The 18,937-nt window shown below is 40.6% G+C and overlaps 2 protein-coding genes and 1 long non-coding RNA gene across 3 annotated transcripts; 1 reads left to right on the top strand and 2 right to left on the bottom strand.

Annotated features, from left to right (window-relative positions):
• Positions 1-385: 385 nt before the first annotated feature.
• LOC118559315 lies at positions 386-814 on the bottom strand. Its single transcript, XR_004928774.1, has 3 exons — positions 738-814; positions 557-662; positions 386-472 (listed from the first exon to the last, which is right to left on the bottom strand). It is a non-coding gene; the product is annotated as an uncharacterized LOC118559315 (long non-coding RNA).
• A 9,175-nt stretch (positions 815-9,989) lies between these two features.
• LOC110367875 lies at positions 9,990-11,604 on the bottom strand. Its single transcript, XM_036129986.1, has 2 exons — positions 10,091-11,604; positions 9,990-10,004 (listed from the first exon to the last, which is right to left on the bottom strand). The coding sequence occupies exons 1-2, from the start codon at positions 11,102-11,104 to the stop codon at positions 9,990-9,992; spliced, it is 1,029 nt and encodes a 342-aa protein (XP_035985879.1). The 5' UTR covers positions 11,105-11,604.
• Positions 11,605-17,458: 5,854 nt separating this feature from the next.
• On the top strand, positions 17,459-18,671 carry LOC118559312. Its single transcript, XM_036129985.1, has 2 exons — positions 17,459-18,560; positions 18,630-18,671. Exons 1-2 carry the CDS (start codon positions 17,553-17,555, stop codon positions 18,669-18,671), a joined length of 1,050 nt encoding a protein of 349 aa, XP_035985878.1. The 5' UTR covers positions 17,459-17,552.
• Positions 18,672-18,937: the final 266 nt, after the last annotated feature.

The following is an 18,937-nucleotide window of genomic DNA, read 5'->3' as shown; positions in this document are numbered from 1 at the left end:
AGCACAATAGTTAAAACTGTAATAAATCTGCAGTAATTCCATTAAAAGAGGAAAACAGCCACATAAATCTGAAGCTTTCAGTTGATGAAACATGCTACCACAGAAAGAAACAAACTGTAAAACATAGGATTCAAAAGTCTGGCTTGTTCAACTTTTTGGGATGTTACAGTTAAACAGTGTGTCCAACATAGACGTAAGCAGTAACTTCTTTAGTTATGACCTTTACAAAGGATTGGAAGCTTTTAAACAACTTTTATATGCTCAGAACTGTGTCAGATGATTCTTGGATCATTTGACAAAATTAATCACCATCAGTAAGAAGATTGTCAAGAAGGGTGCAGGTGCATTGAGGGAAGTGTGCTGAAAACCCATGTTGCCCACAAAGCTGACTAGAATTTGTAGAGAATTCACAGGTGAAGTTAAAATGAAGCTTCTGCTCCACAGTCAGATGTGTCTGGATCATTAATTTGATCTGAGAAGGACAGGAATACAAAAGGACATCAATTCAATCTAAAATAACAACTTTAAATGAATGTAGTTAGTCTTGGAAACCAACCTTTCCATGGGAGTCCTTCATAACTTGATGGGAAACCATTTTTTTCTGCAATTCATTAGGGATGGACAACCACTCTGAATCTGTGCAGTGGTCTTTAAATGTGCAGCTGCAAAACGTCAAAAGGTGTTATCAGATGATTTGTATGTGTCTGAAGGATTCAGCTACAAAAGCAGTTGCTGACCTGTCAGCAGAGACACACCACACACAGTGGGGATCCTGTGCAGACAAACAATCCTTTACATTTTGGTGGACGCCACATTTTGACACTGGAACACGCTCAATCTGCAACAAAACACAAACAAACACTTAAAAACCACTCAAAATGCAGCAAAAGCACATGTTTCATGAAAAAGTAGAAGAACACTCCCACCTTGTTTTCAAACTGCAAATAAACATGCTTCGGATCTACTTGATCCAAATGGATTTTGGGAAACTCGTGCTCGCCACCGGCCCTATAGAGAACCTTTGGACAGGTGGGTTTATGGTTGATGTCCACAGCAAGCTGGCAACAACAATGTAGATCATAGTTACAGTATTCATGGGGAAAATAAGCACCGAATGTGTCAACGCTATGTCTAAGTGAAAATCACAATGTCAATTTTAGCAGACACCACCAATGATCAACAGGTACAGGACAAAGAAATGCACACAATTTGGTCCATAAAATAAAAATGACACAGGCAATACATATACAAATTATAAAAAAGCAGAAGCTCCAAAAAGGCAGAGAAAGCCAAGAAAATAGTAGAAGTATTTAGAAGTATTTAGAAAGCAACTCTGCTTCCTATTAGTACAAATTAATGTCAGCTTATTTAGTCCTATTTGACAGGAAGTTTTTTCATTGCAGCCATGGCTTAAATGGAGAAGTAGTTGTCTTGTAATCCAAAATTTACGGTGTTGTGATATTACCGCCAGGATCATCAAAATAATTGATCTCAGATTGAATTCTGAACAGTGGGAGGGTCACAAAGGAATTCCACTCTGCCCGTAACATGAGACTCTCAAGGCTTGGACGGCCCTTTTTCCCAGCAGGAGGTCAGCTGTGAGCCTTCCTAACAGATAAGACACAGCACAGACAAAGAGATCTTCTCAGCCACTTCTCCAGACCTCTTCAGCAGCTGCACAGATCACCTCTCCAGGACAAGGGAGGAGGCCTTAACCATGGGGCCATATGGCCTCATCTGCTGGAACATCTGAAAGATTGCCTGGACCAACCACGTTTGATCCAGGGTCTGCTAGATTCGACTGCCTGCTTCAGCAGAGGACCTGACTGAATCCAGACGAACATGTCCGGGCAAATACAGAGCTAAGTTGCTGTCTTAACCCACAATCAGATGCAGGAGCAAAGATCTCTGCATGCGAAACAGCTCTGTGTATTTTTCCTCAGCCTGTACAGGGAAGTGAACACCAATGGAGCTGAAGGCTGGATGCTGAGGAAAACCCCTGTTCATCGGACTGCATCCCGGTCAAAGAACGTGGCCTCCAAGCTATCCAGACCACGCCGTTAGCCACATGCTGCTGCAAGGCTAACGCTAGCCTGCCAAGAAGAAACCAACAACTTCCTCCTTCAACGCCCCTTCCGTGAATGGCCAAACTGAACAGAACTGAAAAGGACAGGTTTGGGCAGCGGTCTGAGGGTGAAGTTAAAAAGGTTTATTGGGAAATGTCTTGTAAACCGTGTATACCTGGCGTTTTGAACAAAGGCTAGCAATATAGCATTGCTAGCATCTGGTACCCTGTCACTGTCGAGTGCGTTTTAAAGTTTTACCAGAAAGGTTACCTCCACAAGGGTTTCATACATTGATGGGACATTAATGTTTATGTTATCCAGCCACTCAATACGACTAAAATTAAAGCAAAAGCTTTCATTTGTTAACGCCGAGCGTCCGCTAGCCAACAGGATATTAGCCTTGCTAACATCTGGTCTCGGACCTCTCAAAAGGAGTCCGTTTTAAGGCATAAAGCGTAACTGTTCTGCCCCGCCATCCTCCGATGGTGTTATGAGCCTTATTCCCGCATCAATATGGTATATTAATGTCGGTTTCAAGACGATCTTGATAACTATAGATTTTAACCAGGTTAGCGACGATCGCTGTAGCGACCCCATGCGCCCGGAGGTACAATCGCATAAACAAAGGCAAGCGATTCTGAATTAAATAATTTTACAGGACAAAACGGTCCTCAGAATATTATTTAAACAAATAATGTTTTGTTTGACCTGGGCTTTGCATTGTGAATGGATTGAAATACATGGCAGATGTTTTTTTTAACTCTATTCCATGTTTTTGTTAATCAGATCTGCAGTGAACCAGGATTCACTCAAGTATTCTGATTATGATCAACTACTTTTGTTTGTTTTGCATGTAAATAGTTCCTTGGCTTAGCTTCTTTTTATCCTCATTTTGCTTAGTAGTTTAGTTAAGTTTCACTAGCCTAGTAGAGAGGATTTATTAATCGAAATATTGTGTTAATTCAGGTAAACAGCATTACATAGTGATGTTCTCTGGATGTTCATTTTATTTCTGTTATTAAATTCTTGAACTTGAAAAGAAGTTGTCACTCCTTTATTCTATGTGTGTGCAGGTTTTGCTGTTAAAAGATCACTAGTGCTCGAATTCATCCCTTTCAACCATTGTCTTGATATCAGCTTAAGAGCTGATCATCACCAGACAATACTTAACAGACAGAGAGTTATTTATGAAACATTAAATAACTTTAAACAGTGTATAATTGCACAACAACAGGGTTCAATTACAACCTCCTCCCGCCACATGTTGATGTTTCCCAGGGCAAGGCATTTAAACCTGGTCTGAGTGTCAGGGTTTCAATGTGTGCACGTTTGTGAGTGTGGCTATGGTGTGAAGTGCTTTCGGTGGTCAGCTATTTATATTCAGTAGTTTTACCATAAACCAAAGAGCTCTCTCGAGAACATTGCAAAACTTAATGTTGCCAACCGTACTGGTGGCACAGCTTATTGATGCATAAACCTCTGAATGTTAGTGAACACCAAAAGATCCATAAACTGAAAGGAGATACCAGCCATGACACTTTGCACTTCACAAGATTGCTGACAGTGAGTTACAACGATCATACAGACCTGGAGTTAGCAGAATGTTTTTGTACTCTGAAAATATCAATGACCAATCATTAAACCCACAGAGCAATGCATTAGACCAGTTTATGCATACTGGAGACATCTTGAATGTGTCATACCCAACAAATACATCTAATTAAGTAGGTCAAATACTTATATGCCTCCACTTTATTACACATGATCTATGGTCTTCCTGGCATTGATTTCTTTATATGTGAGGATTACATGGGGTTTCTACCTATGATTAGAATCTCAGGTGAAAAGGTTCATTAGAAATGTATTAATATAGAAAAATGTTGCCGTGTTTTAATAATTTAACCGCTGTATCTCAGACACACTGTAGGTGCACATTTAAATGTTAAACCTAAATCTGAAGTAGCTCATCTATTCCGATGATAATTTTCATTCAACATAAAGTAAACGTAGGACCAAAAAGTAATGAAAATTGTGAGTGATTCCTATCTTCTTTGTTTTTCCAACACTTCTTGGCAATATGTGTAAGAGTTTTGGAAAGCCTGTTTATTTTCCATTATATGGTACCACATGTACAGGGACAATTTGTGGGTTCAGAGGGAGCTAAGTGGGTCCTATTAAACTAAAGCTTGCCAAATCTTTCTCTGCCAATGCCAAACAGCTTTTGTGGAGAATATGTGATTGTGTATAGGGCAGTATTTCCCTCTGTATAAAAACAAGGCTTATTATCAGTGGAGACTAGAGATGAGATCCTGCAGCCAGTGGCCATGACATACCTCCACATGTAGGAAATTCTAAGAATTTGCTGATTTGTGTACTGTCCAGACCCCGATTCCATTGAACACCTGAGGAACCGTCTTGGATGTGCTGTTTATGTCAGCGTGAGCAACACAACAACATTAGACGATTGTGACAAGTGCTGGTTGAAGCAAGTGTGTGACCAAGGTATGTTTACAATTGAGCGTGAGATTACTGCAGGATGATTTGGTTAAATCCCTTTCTCCGATTATTTTAGGTAACTCGTTTATAGAGAAGCACAAAGAACCGTGGACCGGTTTTCACCCTAGAGGTAAATTGACAGTTTCATGTTACCTGGATGTTTAAGGTGCTGTTCTAACATCTTTTGTGTGCAGGCTGACCTGCTACTTTCAGTCGTGGTTTTAGTTCTGTTTTCATTACTGTTTCTTTTGCCGTTTGGTTCTATCTCAATCACTGTTCCAAGACGGTTCCAGTTTGTTTGTTTTTCTTTCTTTTAGTATTAGTAAAAGCAGGGGAGAATTTGTATTCTTCGGCTGCCTGGTCTGGGTTCAACCGACCTGAGGACCTATGGTGTCCCTGGATCTTGCACTGGTTTTATTCAGATTGGGTTAAGGGGACTAGTGGGGGGAGAGTTTGTTTGCATTTGTGGTATATACACTAGGGTTTTTGGAGTGAGTGTGTCTTTGTTGGGGGACACTAAGGTGTATTCAGTTTGTGTTTTGCTGTAGTAGTTCTCCCCCCCCCCCCAAAGGATCTTATTAATTCAACTGGGTTTTTAACTTGGTTTCACAGCTAGCAGGATTCCAGGCCAGCATAGGTGCTCACTTTTAAAGCGGTTATTTTGGTTGTGCAATAAAATACATTGACTTCTGTTTCTTGACATCTGTACATTTCATAAACTATATATTTAATGGGAATCAGTGCCTCTGTTAGTCCTTGCAACCTCCTTGACCGGGTACAAGGAAGGTTTAAAGTCTAAAAACCATACCTGAGGTTACATAAATAAATAAAAACTTTACAGCCAAGGTTAAAAATGGTGATTTAAGTGCAACTGGTGGTTCTTAGAAGTGTCAGTATAAGTGCTTTACACCATAAGCAAAAACATGAGCTGTTCAAACACTTTGATTATTGCTTTAAACCGAAACCACAAAAAAAGAGAAGTGCACGGAAACCAAAGCGGACAACTGTGAACTAAAGACTTTTGATGGCTGCTAATTTTTCTCTGAACTTTGACCATTGGTTTGCAAATGCCAGCAAACCCAGTGTTCAAGTTGCAAACTGAAACCATGTCAGTGACACCCTGTCAGGGTGCAATTCTGCCTGCTGCACCCTGAGCTTCCCAGCACCTTCCATCTCCCGCCCAGCTCTGTCTCCATTCCACTAATCAACCACACCTGTTCAGCCTTCAATCATCCTGGACTCATTCCACCTGCAAGCCTGTCTATATAAACTCACTTCAGTCAGCTCCTCGCCGCCGGTCCGTCTTCAATCATCTGATGCCCCTCAGTCAGAGATTTTCCCACGTCTGTCTGAGTGTCAACTCTCCCTAGCCTGCCAGTCAGAGATTTTCCCACGTCTGACTTCCAGAGTTACCTACGCCAGCGCCTGTCTGCACCTCCAAGGGTTCTGCCTGCTGTGCTGATGATTCTCCTGTTACTCCAGCGTTCCAGTGCTTCATGTAACCTCTCTGCGGTACTGCTGGTTCTCCTGCTGCCCCTTCGCTCTCTCACCAGCTCTGCGGACAGCCTGTCTCTGCGGCGCAGCGCTCCAGCTCCCTCCAGTCCTCCAACTCCAGCATTCCTCGTCAATCTTCTCCACCCCGGTAAAGACTCTGGTTCTCTCATCCACTAACCAAAACCTTCGATAAACTGCCTCTTAACAGACTCTGTGTGTGTGTGTGTGTGTGTGTGTTTTTGGGTTCACCGAGACAAATCCTGACACACCCTAACCACTTTTTGAAATGCTATATAATGTGAGTGCACTTCTTTGCAATATTTTGAAACAACTAAGGAACATATTCCAAGTATTTCATGAGATACAAAGAGTCCAATTTGCAAATGAGCTGTTCTCCACCCCAGTTTGCACTGTGTTTTTTGAGTATCTATGGCACTACTGAGATGGTTCATGGTATCAAAAACCCTGCTCTATAGAAGGATTGGAAGTCTAAAACTGTCCCATCATGAATTGTATGGGATATGCTTCTTCTTCTTTGTAAAACAATTTAACTTTATTTCCCACTTCGAAAAACGGGAACAAAATAAACAAAAGTGGGTACGTATCCTACGTATCACAAGTTGCGCCGTTAATCCTGTCAAACTGTGTACCACAACTATTGTATTGCACTGAGAAACCTTGCCTTTAAGACACCCTCCTCCATCACAAATGATGTCAAATGCTTTTAAGTCATATTGTTGTGTTGAGTTAGTCAGTATTTTTATACAGATCCACAATTTTACTTGAAACAGTAGTATTGTGTTTAGTACTTTTGACACACCTTGAGAAGCAGTCCATCTGTTGTTCCAATGAAGAAGACTATCCAGCCATCGTGTCGTACTGCCAACACAGATCTCATGTGATTGTGTTTGAGAAGAACAACCTTTGGTTTCAGGGTATGTGGTTCTGACTGAGAAACAGAAACAGTTATTACTAACTAAGGTTTATGAAATCTATCTAAAGATAAAACTTGGTTTAAAGGCAGCTGCTCTCTTATCTAAGGGGGATCTGCTGCTGCAGATCATCGGCCGTATGTTTACTCTTATGTTTAATTGTGCTTCATTCATTAGGTGATGTAGAGTTTTTAACTGATTGTAAGAGAGATGGCCATGGGCGTATTAGAATAAACAGACCTTTTCTAGCAACAGAAAAACATACAATGTGGCACAATCCAAAGCAGTCTACAAATGATTTTCTTCTATATTTTCTTTTAAAAAAATAAAGAGTAAGCCACCGAAAACTCAAATGCAGTCAGCAGAGAAGAAAAATCACAGATCAAAGCAAACATTTCAATTCCATATATAGATTAAGAAAGACTAAAAAGCAAGAGTGCTGCCAGTTATTCTGAGCATTTGGACCTGTTGCTCCAGTTTTAGGAGAGGAAACCCAGACATCCCTCTTCCATCCAGCTCATTCTGGGCGATCCCCAAGGCGTTCCCAGGCCAGATGGGATAGTCCCTCTAGCGAGCTCTGGTCTTCCTCGAAGACTCCCCCCAGTGGGGGGTGCCCAGATAACCCCCAAAGTGAGCGTTCTGATCAGATGCCAATTCTCGCTTGAATGAAAGCATGTCTATTTGTTGTGTTTTCCCCTATATTTATTTAAAGTCTTTAGATGATAACTGACATATTTAAAGCCTATTGAAAGTGTTTGAGGCGGCCACAAGAATGTGTGGAATTTTGTTGCCACCATTTATTATTCATCCTGTCCCAGCGCAAGTGCCATTATCAGACGTCTGTGGGTCAGTTGTATAAGTCGTCCCAGGCAGTGCATCAAATCATACGCACTAGTCCACTTACAAATTATTGTGTGTTTCAGTTGTTCAAGTTGGCACGCATGCACACTCATGTACTGCTAAGTAAAATCTGCAGTAATTGGCTCATCAGCCAAATTTAAGAAATTAAACATTTTACAACACATTCTGCTGTTCTCCACTCAGCATGTGACCATTAGTGCAGTTTTTACTATAAAACACTATCTGTAGAGAAAAGGGTGTTAACTTAAGGGGTTTAAAACATAACAGAGCTTCATCTTGGAGCTGTCTTGGAACCTCATCTTTTGCCCTGATAATAGGATTAAGATTTCAGTAATTAGGAACTATTTACATAAAATGCACTTTTCCACTAGTACCAGCTTTGAGCACTGCACATGCAATGCTGTGTTCATTTCTGGCATGGAAAATTGGCCACTCTTCCACTCCTTCAGCATCACAATGATACATTTAGGTACCGACACATGGTACCATTTAATCTTGCGTGAATAGGTGCTGTGTGGAGCTGATGAGCTCCAAAAAGTTTTTTAAATGTATATCCAATTTGTTTATTATATTTTAGCATGTTCCTAGATTTTTAAGGACCCATTTTGTCTATATCTTTTTTTATTTTCTATAGTTTATATAGTACTTTTTTGCTTGATTTAAGAAACCTGCAAAAGAGCTAGACATTCATAAAGCAATTCTTTTAATTATTATTATTGGTAACATTTTACTTGAATGGGTGTGCATAAGATTGACATTACACTGTCATAAACATGATATAAGAACTGTCATGAACTTCAGGTGTCTGTATGATTGTTTATGACTTGTCATTAAGTGTCACTCGGTACATTAGGGGACATTTAATGCAAAGTTGACATTCATTAAAATGTCTTTGCTATGACAACTTAACATTGACCAAGAAATCACAACCCATCATAAACACGTCACAACAGCTTTAATTATAAACCTTTAAAAAGTTATTTAGAGATACGGGTTAGAGATATGGGTTTCCATTACATTACATTCATATTCATATATGACTTTACTTTGGCTGTCATGGTACCATTTTGAATGGGTCATTAATACTTCCCCATACCTCAGGTAAAGTTGAACAAGTAGGATGAGTTGCAAAGATGTTAAATGGTATTATACTGACAAATTAAAATGTTGGTTCTGTTAATGTCAAGTTGTCCTAACAATGACATTTTAAACAAAGTCAATTTTGCATTAGAAGTGTCATTATTTACTGAATGACAATGTAATGGTAGTCTTGTGCACATCCCTTCAAGTAAAGTATTTTATTATTATTATTATTATTAATGATGATAATAATAATAATAATAATAATAATAATAATAATAATAATAATAAACACTGAGTTGGTTAAGAATCGATGAAAAGAGCTCTGGGGGATTTGATTGACAAAGAGATATTAAAACTGTGCTATAAAACTGTACTATAGGTCTTGTTTTTTGAGCACTATTGATCATTTTGTCTAAAAGTCATTAGATAAGAGCAGATGTGAAACTAAGGCGGTACGCTCTGGTACTGGTTACCACTAAAAGACTCAGCACCGGTTTTGTAACTTCTCCCCGGTTGTTTTCTGAACAGCCCTGGATCTCACAAAAGAAGAAATGGGCCTCAGGCCTTCATAGATAATATTTTTAATATTGTAATAGCTGTCTAACATGCGACCTATAATACCACTTTATTTTAGTTCAAGTCCCCTCTTTTCAAATTGGCCTCTGCGACAAATTGCTTGCCACGAAGTTAACTTTGGCTAAAGTCTCTCACTTTAAAGTTTCCTGTTTTATTCTACATTGTCAGGTTTTATTTTGTGATTCTTGGTTATTTGATTTATGTCTTTGCTTTTGAGCGGGGCCCTTGAGTGTCTTGAAAAGTGCCAAAAGGTATTTTGATGATGAGCATTATTATTATTTCTTTATTAATAATTCAGTTCAATAATACTTTATGCATCCAAAAGGATGTTCAAGAAACGTGTTATAACATATTTAATTGAATATAAGGCCTAAGTTTTCCTTCAATTTAAGTCTATTATAAAAATGTTTGTCTGCCTGCTCTGATCAGAACTGATGTCAAACAGCAGCAGCTCGGTGTTGGTTGGTTGGTCTCAGTTTGTTCAAGATGCAAAACCCTGATGCAGATTTTCAGTCACCCAGGACAACAGGACATGGAAAACATCCACATTGAAAGATGGTTAAATTTAATGCAACAACCCACCTGCTTGTCTGGCTTCTTTGGTTTGTAAAAGAAGTCTGGATCTGTGTATGTCTGATCATTCCCATCAGGACTGATGTCAAACAGCAGCAGCTCGGTGTTGGTCGGTCCTCCGTCCAAACTGAACACTCCGCTCCAAAGGACCTGCTGTCCACCTGGGATGACCGAGGAGGCCAGGAGTTTGCTGCCTTCACCTCCATCAGAGGTCCTGAGAGTCGCTCCACGCAGAGACTTCAGAGTCTCAGATTTACTGGTTTTAGCCTGAAGCCAGATCAGACGGACTTTATGGGGTTTATTTGCTGATGCCACGTTGGAGAACAGATACACCGTTGAGTTGATTTGAAATCCATCCACAAATCCTACAACAGAGTCAGTTTGGATCCAGGGTTTATCGCGATTTTCATCAACCAAAGAAAATATGTCCCCAGGCTGTTTTTGGTTTGTGTTGTGAAGGCTTATTGTCTCTAAATCATTGGGACAACTGTCCTCCTCTGTCTTTCTGTGATTCTCTATGGCGGTCAGGATAAAAGTCTCAGTATGCACTGAATCCTTCTTTACATCCACCAGAAAGCTGACAGAGCCACTGATGCTCCTCAGAGGACCCACTTGGACGGGTTCTTTGTAGAGAACTTTGGAGATGTTCTTCAGGTCCAGAACCTCACAGTAACCACAGTTTTCCTCAGTTGCACCGCAGCTGATCAATGTGTCGTTGTTCACAAATGGTAATAAAACATTAACAGTGAAAGTTTTGTCCCAGGCGCCATTCATAGAGACTCGGTAAAACTCCTGACTGTTCTCGTCATTCGGGTTCTTTAAGATCCCTCTTTGGGTCAGGCTGTAGATCAGAACCAGGTCATGGCTCAGCTGGTAAAGCTTCTCCTCTGTAGCGATGTAAACAAAGTTGTTGCTCACTGTCAGCAGGCGGAGGTCCCCTTCAAACCTAAAACCTCCGTCCTCCTCCAGACCCTGAGCAGGTTCTGCCCAGATCGAGCAAAGCAGACCGAGCAGCAGGAGCATCTCGACCCAAAGGAGGCAGCAGCTCCGACTGAGACAGTGATGAACCGCAGGACACTTTGCTCTCTGAGTCTCTGCAGAGATGTGCGTGAAAGTGCTGCGGCTCTGCAGAAAGGAGAAGTGCTGAAAGTGGGAGGAAACCGGAAATATAAATGCAACAAATGATCTATACAAATGTTAGTAACCATGTTTTACAAAAATAAAGTTGTCCGGTCCATAGTCTTTATAGCTCTGCTACAAAACGAGCACCTGTTGACTGCGCTGCTGCCACCTCTTAAACTTGGTAAAATCACCCTGTCTTGTTTGAGTTCTTTTATATTTTGCATGTTTCCTCCAAAACTAATAGAACACAATCCAGACATTTCAGGCTGCCAGAGATTCAGCTACGGTAACCACGCGATGCGACCTAAAATAGCTCAAATTACATTCACCATTACACGGTTCCATCTTAAAAGTCCTGAAGGGGCAGCACAGAGCCCAGTATCTCACAGCAGTATCTCTGGATTGAAAACGAAATATCAAATCAAAAAGACCCGTGGATTTTTTTTTTCAGAGGGGGCTTTTAAAATCTTTCTGTAGAGCAACAGCGCCATCTAGTGTCGGGAAGTTGTCATCTGCAACTTCCTACCTTTTGCTGATCTGAATGAGCCTTACAACCGTGTCTCCTGTTCCAAATCACCTGTATGCCAGTATGTCTGAATTCATCTACGGTTTGTGGTTTTCATGGACAGGATCTTTAAGGTGTAGGTGGTGAATTGGCAAACTCATGAGGGTGTGTCCCACCACCAGCCCTGCCTCAACCCTGGAAGACTAATAAACCAATAGCTATACGTAATAGACACCATATTTTATCACTGCAATGTCAAAGAACATTGCAAGATTTAAAAACCTACAACACTGACACTGGCATGCTGTACAAGGCACCGAGCAGATGAGACAGCATGCCATAGGCTGTGGAATCTGGATATGCTTCTACTTCTTTTTCTTCTTCTATAGTATTTTCTGGCAGTTTACATACTATGTGTATTAGCGCTGTCAACTGGACGGAGATGTAATTTAGAAATTTATTTTCCTACGTACAGAAATACAATTGCAATCATATTATGAGTAACAAAGGCTTTTAATGACAGAATGAGTTAATGCAGAGAGTCAATATTTGCAGTGTTGACCCCTCTTCTTCAGGACATCTGCAATTCTCCCTGCCATGCTCTCAATCAACTTCTGGACCAAATCCTGACTGATAGCGGTCTATTCTTGCACAATCAATGCTTGCGTTTTGTCAGAATTCCTAGGTTTTCGTTTTTCCACCCGTCTCTTGATAATTGACGGCAAGTTTTCAATGGGATTAAGATCAGGGGTGTTTCCAGGCCATGGACCCAAAATCTCTGTTTTGTTCCCTGAGCCAGTTAGATATCACCTTTGCTTTGTGGCAAGGTGCTCCATCATGCTGGAAAAGGCATTGTTCATCACCAAACTGCTCTTGGACGGTTGGGAGAAGTTGCTCTTGGAGGACATTCTGGTACCATTCTTTATTCATGGCTGTGTTTTTAGGTAAGACTGTGAGAGAGCCGACTCCCTTGGCTGAGAAGCAACCCCACACATGAATGGTTTCAGGATGCTTTACAGTTGGCATGAGACAAGACTGGTGGTAGTGCTCACCTCGTCTTCTCCCAACAAGCTGTTTTCCAGATGTCCCAAACAATCGCAAAAGGGATTCATCAGAGAAAATGACTTTAGCCCAGTCCTCAGCAGTCCACTCCCTGTACCTTTTGCAGAATATCAGTCTGTCCCTGAGGTTTTTCCTGGAGAGAAGTGGCTTCTTTGCTGTCCTCCTTGAGACCAGGCCTTGCTCCAAGAGTCTCCGGCCGTTTCTCAATATGCGTTCTTGAGCGTTCTCGTGTGCTCGTGTGCTCGTGACACGTCATCAGCCTCAGCCCGAGCACTGTTCCAATGCTGAGAACGCCAAATCGAGAACGCGCCGAATTCCCCGGATGTTGTTCTCGCCCGCCCTCTTTATCGAGCATGCATCAGAGCAGACTTGTGCGTTCTTCAGACTGACCACTTGCCCAGAATGCACCGCGGCCGCAGCTTGATTCCAGACAGCGCAAACAGAGCTCACAGCGGTAAGTTAAAAAATTCCCTTTTCTGCTGCTGTTGTTGTTCAAAAGTACGTTTTAAGATAGTTTGAGGCGAGAACATTATACTTTTAAGCTTTCTCTATGTGGCCTGTTTACAGAGTTAGTGCATAATTAAAAAAAGTAGTGTGCATAATACCGCTGGTTATGATTTATTTGTTTTGTGTTTATCTAACTGACGTGTGTTGCTTTATTAACTCAATACTTGCTGGAATAAATTGTAAATGTCTGCCAAGGACGACTGCAGCATATAAAATAAATAAATAAATAAATTCTATAAATGTTTTTCCTATCTAAGTGAGTTTATTCTGAGTCAGGACACGGATAATTGAGAGGAGAAAGAGGGAAAGAAAACAATAGTAATAATAGTATATGAAAAAACAGACATTTATTTTATACAAATGTTTAATCTTTGGAAAAGAATGAAGGTGTCATATATTTAACACATTATTAACAGTTTAAAACAAAGAAATAAATCCTATTAAGATCTTATACAAATAGACAATGCCTATAAACTTATAATTAAAAATAGTTGGAATAGAAATTATTTAACGATTATTTTATGTATTTTTACAGGTGGTGAAAAAAAAAGAAATGAAGCAGCATGTGAACAGGACTCCAACTGATCTACATTAGGTCAGATTTAGTCATGTTCACTTAAACATGCAGCCAGCTGGAGCAGCTCCCTGTCTTCAGCCGCTGGATTGTCATGCTCCTCTGGATCAACCTCCTCATCCTCCACGTCCAGCTGGTCACCTGCTGCTATACTAATATTGTGAAGGATGCAGCAGGCGGTGATTACTTTTGGGGCAAACGTCGGGCGGACCTCCAACGCCCTTAAGAAGATGAAACGCCACCGTGTCTTCAGATCACCAAAGACACACTCAACGATTTTCTCACCTTGTGTCTGTTGTAGCGTGCCTCCCCTTGACCTGTACCAAATATAAAATTAACTTGTAATTTAGGTAATATGCTGATATGTCTTAATCTTCTATCCAATTAATATAATCTATGTATCAATTGTGTGTCATTGCTGGCTCTATTTAAGGACAAGAAGGTAAGAGATCTTCCTGGCAAGCTGTTTTCCTATAGGATGCACCACAGACCAGCCAGCAGAGGGTCAGCAGCACCTCTATCTCCTGTGGCCATCCATGGACCTTCTGGATGGGCAGCAGCTGAAGGAGGAGGACGATGGTGGCCCTGTTTAGCCTGAAGGCTGGTTTCAGGTCCCCTTCATTAAAAAATATTTGGAGGATTGGCACAGAAGTGTTTATCCTCACATATTTTGTTTCTGTTTCTTCCTGTAAATAAAAAATGCCAAATGTTACCATCATTGTTTTTTTCAATTCTCATCTTTTCACACCATAAAACTATACCTGTTTAACATGCAGATTATTATAGTTCTCAAGAAAGAAAAGATAAAATGTATAGTAAATGTAACAAATGGCTTCCCTTATCTGGTATTTTTACCATTTCACTGAAAAAAATGGGCTGAACTAACTGCACATAATTTATAGATTAATCACTGTAAAGGTGGACAGACATAAAAATATGTTTTTTTCCTTTCTTAATGATCAATGCTGTGAAGGTCAGGAGGTGCAATAAAGTAGCTTAACCCTAATGTTACTAATGTTAAAATTGGGTCTTCATTTTAATTATTTATAGAAAAATAGTCACAATTTCAACCTGATCACGTTTTTAATCCCCTCCTCAATGTTTTTTTTAAAGATAAAAGTAGGAAATAGGCTGTTGATCTTAAAATGCCTACCAGTTGGCAATAGATGGGTGAGCAAAGCCTGCCTTCTGAGCCTCCTCTGCCGCATCAATCTTCTCCTTGCTCGGATTTTCCTCCTCAGCTGCATCACCTCCTCTTCAGCCTGCTGGTAAAGCTGACCAACGACCGAAGCAACAGCAATATTGCTCGTATCGCTCATTTTGCTTCTACAAAGTGCTGATTTTTAAAGAAGATTCAATCGCCTCTGCAACTACAACACTTACAACTCCCCAGAAATTCCCGCTATTGCTGGTTTTATACCCACAGTTCTGTAATTATTTATATATATTTTATTAAGCTTTTTAGAAATTAATAAAAAAAACGTTTTCAATAAGATATGATGGTGTAGTGTATAAATAGTTTTGAACGTTAAAGGAATGCTCAAGCGCTGTGGGTGTGATGACGTCACGAGTATACTTCTGTTCCAATGCACAATACGTGCTGCGTGCTCGCGTTCTCGTCAAGTCCGATCTTCCTGTGTTCTTACCGAGAACAGACTTGACGAGAACGCGAGTACGGACTCGCGTTCTCGTGAATTGAGAAACGGCCTCCGCCTCACAGTGCGTGCAGATGCACTGACACCTGCCTGCTGCCGTTCCTAAGCAAGCTCTGCACTGCTGGTAGCCCAATCCCGCAGCTGAAACACTTTTAAGAGACGGTCCTGGTGCTTGCTGGTCTTTCTTGGGCGCCCTAGAGCCTTTTTGGCAACAATGGAACTTGTCTCCTTGAAGTTCTTGATGATGCGATAGATTGTTGACTGAGGTGCAATCTTTCTAGCTGTGATTCTCTTTCCTGTTAGGCAATTTTTGTGCAGTGCAATGATGACTGCACGTGTTTCTTTAGAGATAACCATGGTTCACAGAAGAGAAACAATGATGCCAAGCACCAGCCTCTTTTTAAAGTGTCCAGTGGTGTCATTCTTACTTAATCATGACAGATTAATCTCCAGCCCTTTCCTCATCACCACCCACACCTGTGTTAATGGAGCAATCACTGAAATGATGATAGCCGGTCCTTTTAAGGCAGGGCTGCAATAGCGTTGAAATGTGTTTTGGGGGATAAAGTTCATTTTCTAGGCAAATATTGACTTTGCAATTAATTGCTGTTACACTGATCACTCTTTATAACATTCTGGAGTATATGCAAATTGCCGTTATAAAAACTGAAGCAGTAGACTTTGTAAATATTAACATTTGAATCATTCTCAATACTTTTGGCCATGACTGTAGCTTTAAATCTTTATGCAACTAAATTATATCCATATTTACACACTCACACACATATACACACTAAATTCTCACAGCTAATTCTGTATCTTTTAAATATTTAATAAGTGCTTTAGTTATTTTATCTGATTGATGCTTCCCTAATAAATTAGCCATATTTACGGAACTCCCCAATACCCTTTCCAGTTCTTTCCTCTCTTTTATATATTTTCTACAATAAATCAAAACATCTTCTACTCCTTCGATTTCCCCACAATAAGAACAATTACCTGTTGGATGTTTCCCTATTATTTTTAAACCAGTATTTAAGCTAGTATGCCCAATCGTCACTCTATTTATCCATATTTCCTCTCCTCTATTCATTATACTATTATATCTTATGATGATCTCCTTCGGTATTTTATATACAGCGTCTACGTATTCATGTCTGTGGACGCCCCGTCGTCGGGTGGGAGGCGTGCCGACAGAGCGGCCATCTTAGGTCAGACCAAGCTGCAGTCAGACAGAATACAAGGCAATTGAGGAAAATGTACTTTATGTTTTCAGGCACTCTGAATCCGGTGAATTCTCACCCGATTTCCAGATAAATCAGCTGACTGAAAACGTCACCCTTTTAGGGGCTACATGAGATCAATTGATTGAATTAAATGATTTTCTAACTTAATACATAATTTCGATTTTGTATTGAAAGTAAGCAAACTTCCAGAGCTCCGTCCCAGGAAGCCCGACTTTTACTCCGCTTATGGGTGCGCAAATAAAAGGACAAGAACCAGATCCTGGGGAATTACTTTCCATAAGTAAGATTTTATGATAGATAATCCCCATGCTTTACAGTCACAGTTTTTCTGGCATAAACACATTATGTGCTAATGGGTAGCAGGGATGGAAGCAGAGAAAAGCACATTAAACACCAAAAACAAACAAAATGGTCCTAAATTACTGGATAGACATGATTTATATATATATAAATAAGAACACCAGCGCTGCACAGTGGCCACCTAGTGGGCAAAATGTTTACCACATTGAGAATTAGAATTAATTAACACAAAGTGGTGTAACCTGAACTATTGGTGTCTGATTAATAAGGTGAACATAGAAAACTCAAACTTTGTGTTGTGATAATTATTGATCACAATATCATATTATCCTTACTTAAGTTTATTTATTTTTTCAGATTTAGGGTGGGTTGCAGAAGTAATATAAAAAGTTGGTTACTGTGAGGTTTTGCAACTGGGAGGATCAGCATGCGATCCTCCCACTTTTAGCGCTTCTACTTTCAGCAGAGCAGTAGGAGCTGCTGCCTCCTTTGGGTCAAGATGCTCCTGCTGCTCGGTCTGCTTTGCTCGATCTGGGCAGAACCTGCTCAGGGTCTGGAGGAGGACGGAGCTTTCAGCTTTGAAGGGGACCTCCGCCAGCTGACAGTGAGCAACAACTTTGTTTACATCGCTACAGAGGAGAAGCTTTACCAGCTGAGCCATGACCTGGTTCTGATCCACAGCCTGACCCAAAGAGGGATCTTAAAGAACCCGGAGGAAGAGAACAGTCAGGAGTTTTACCGAGTCTCTATGAATGGCGCCTGGGACAAAACTTTCACTGTTAATGTTTTATTACCATTTGTGAACAACGACACATTGATCAGCTGTGGTGCAACTGAGCAAAACTGTGGCTTCTGTGAGGTTCTGGACCTGAAGAACATCTCCAAAGTTCTCTACAAAGAACCTGTCCAAGTGGGTCCTCTGAGGAGCATCAGTGGCTCTGTCAGCTTTCTGGTGGATGTAAAGGATTCACTGCAGACTCAGACTTACATCCTGACCGCCATGGAGAATCACAGAAAGACAGAGGAGGACAGCTGTACCAGTGATTTAGGGATGATCAACCTTCACAACACAAACTACCAGCAGGATGGGGACATATTTACATTTAGTGGACCAAATATTCCCCCCAAGATCACGGCTGAAGCTGATGTAGAGTTTGTGGATGGATTTCAAATCAACTCAACGGTGTATCTGTTCTCCAACGTGGCATCAGGAAATAAACCCAATAAAGTTTGTCTGGTCTGGCTTCAGGCTGAAACCAGTAAATCTAAGACTCTGAAGTCTCTGCATGGAGCGCCTCTGAGGACCTCTGATGGAGGTGAAGGCAGCAAACTCCTGGCCTCCTCGGTCATCCCAGATGGACAGCAGGTCCTTTGGAGCGGAGTTTTCAGTTTGGACGGAGGACCGACCAACACCGAGCTGCTGCTGTTTGAAATCAGTCCTGATGGGAATGATCAGACATACACAGATCCAGACTGCTTTTACAAACCAAAGACGTCAAACAAGCAGGTGGGTTGTTTCATTAAATTTAACCCTCTTTTAATGTGGATGTTTTCCATGTCCTGTTGTTTCACACAGTCCTGGATGACGGAGAATCTGCATCAGGGTTTTACATCTTGAACAAACTGAGACCAACAAAATTCAATAGAAGCAGAGGTTTTTGTTTAATTATACAGTATGTAGGCAATATAAATGTTGCTATGTTCTTTTTGCATCAGTTGTTTTTACTCTTTTCAATAATTATAACTAAATTTACTTGTGACCAGGTTTACCATTATTGCAACATTTTCCAAACCCTTTAGTGGTGAACTTTAACAACTGAATGAATTGGAGCATTTTTCTGTTTCTGTGTTTGTTTTTTTTATCTTTTTATATTTAAAATATAA

Source organism: Fundulus heteroclitus, unplaced genomic scaffold, assembly GCF_011125445.2.
Source record: "Fundulus heteroclitus isolate FHET01 unplaced genomic scaffold, MU-UCD_Fhet_4.1 scaffold_271, whole genome shotgun sequence".
In the NCBI taxonomy this organism is placed as follows: domain Eukaryota; kingdom Metazoa; phylum Chordata; class Actinopteri; order Cyprinodontiformes; family Fundulidae; genus Fundulus; species Fundulus heteroclitus.
The sequence above is the reverse complement of the archived record's forward strand: the minus strand, read 5'-3'. Positions and strand labels throughout refer to the sequence as shown.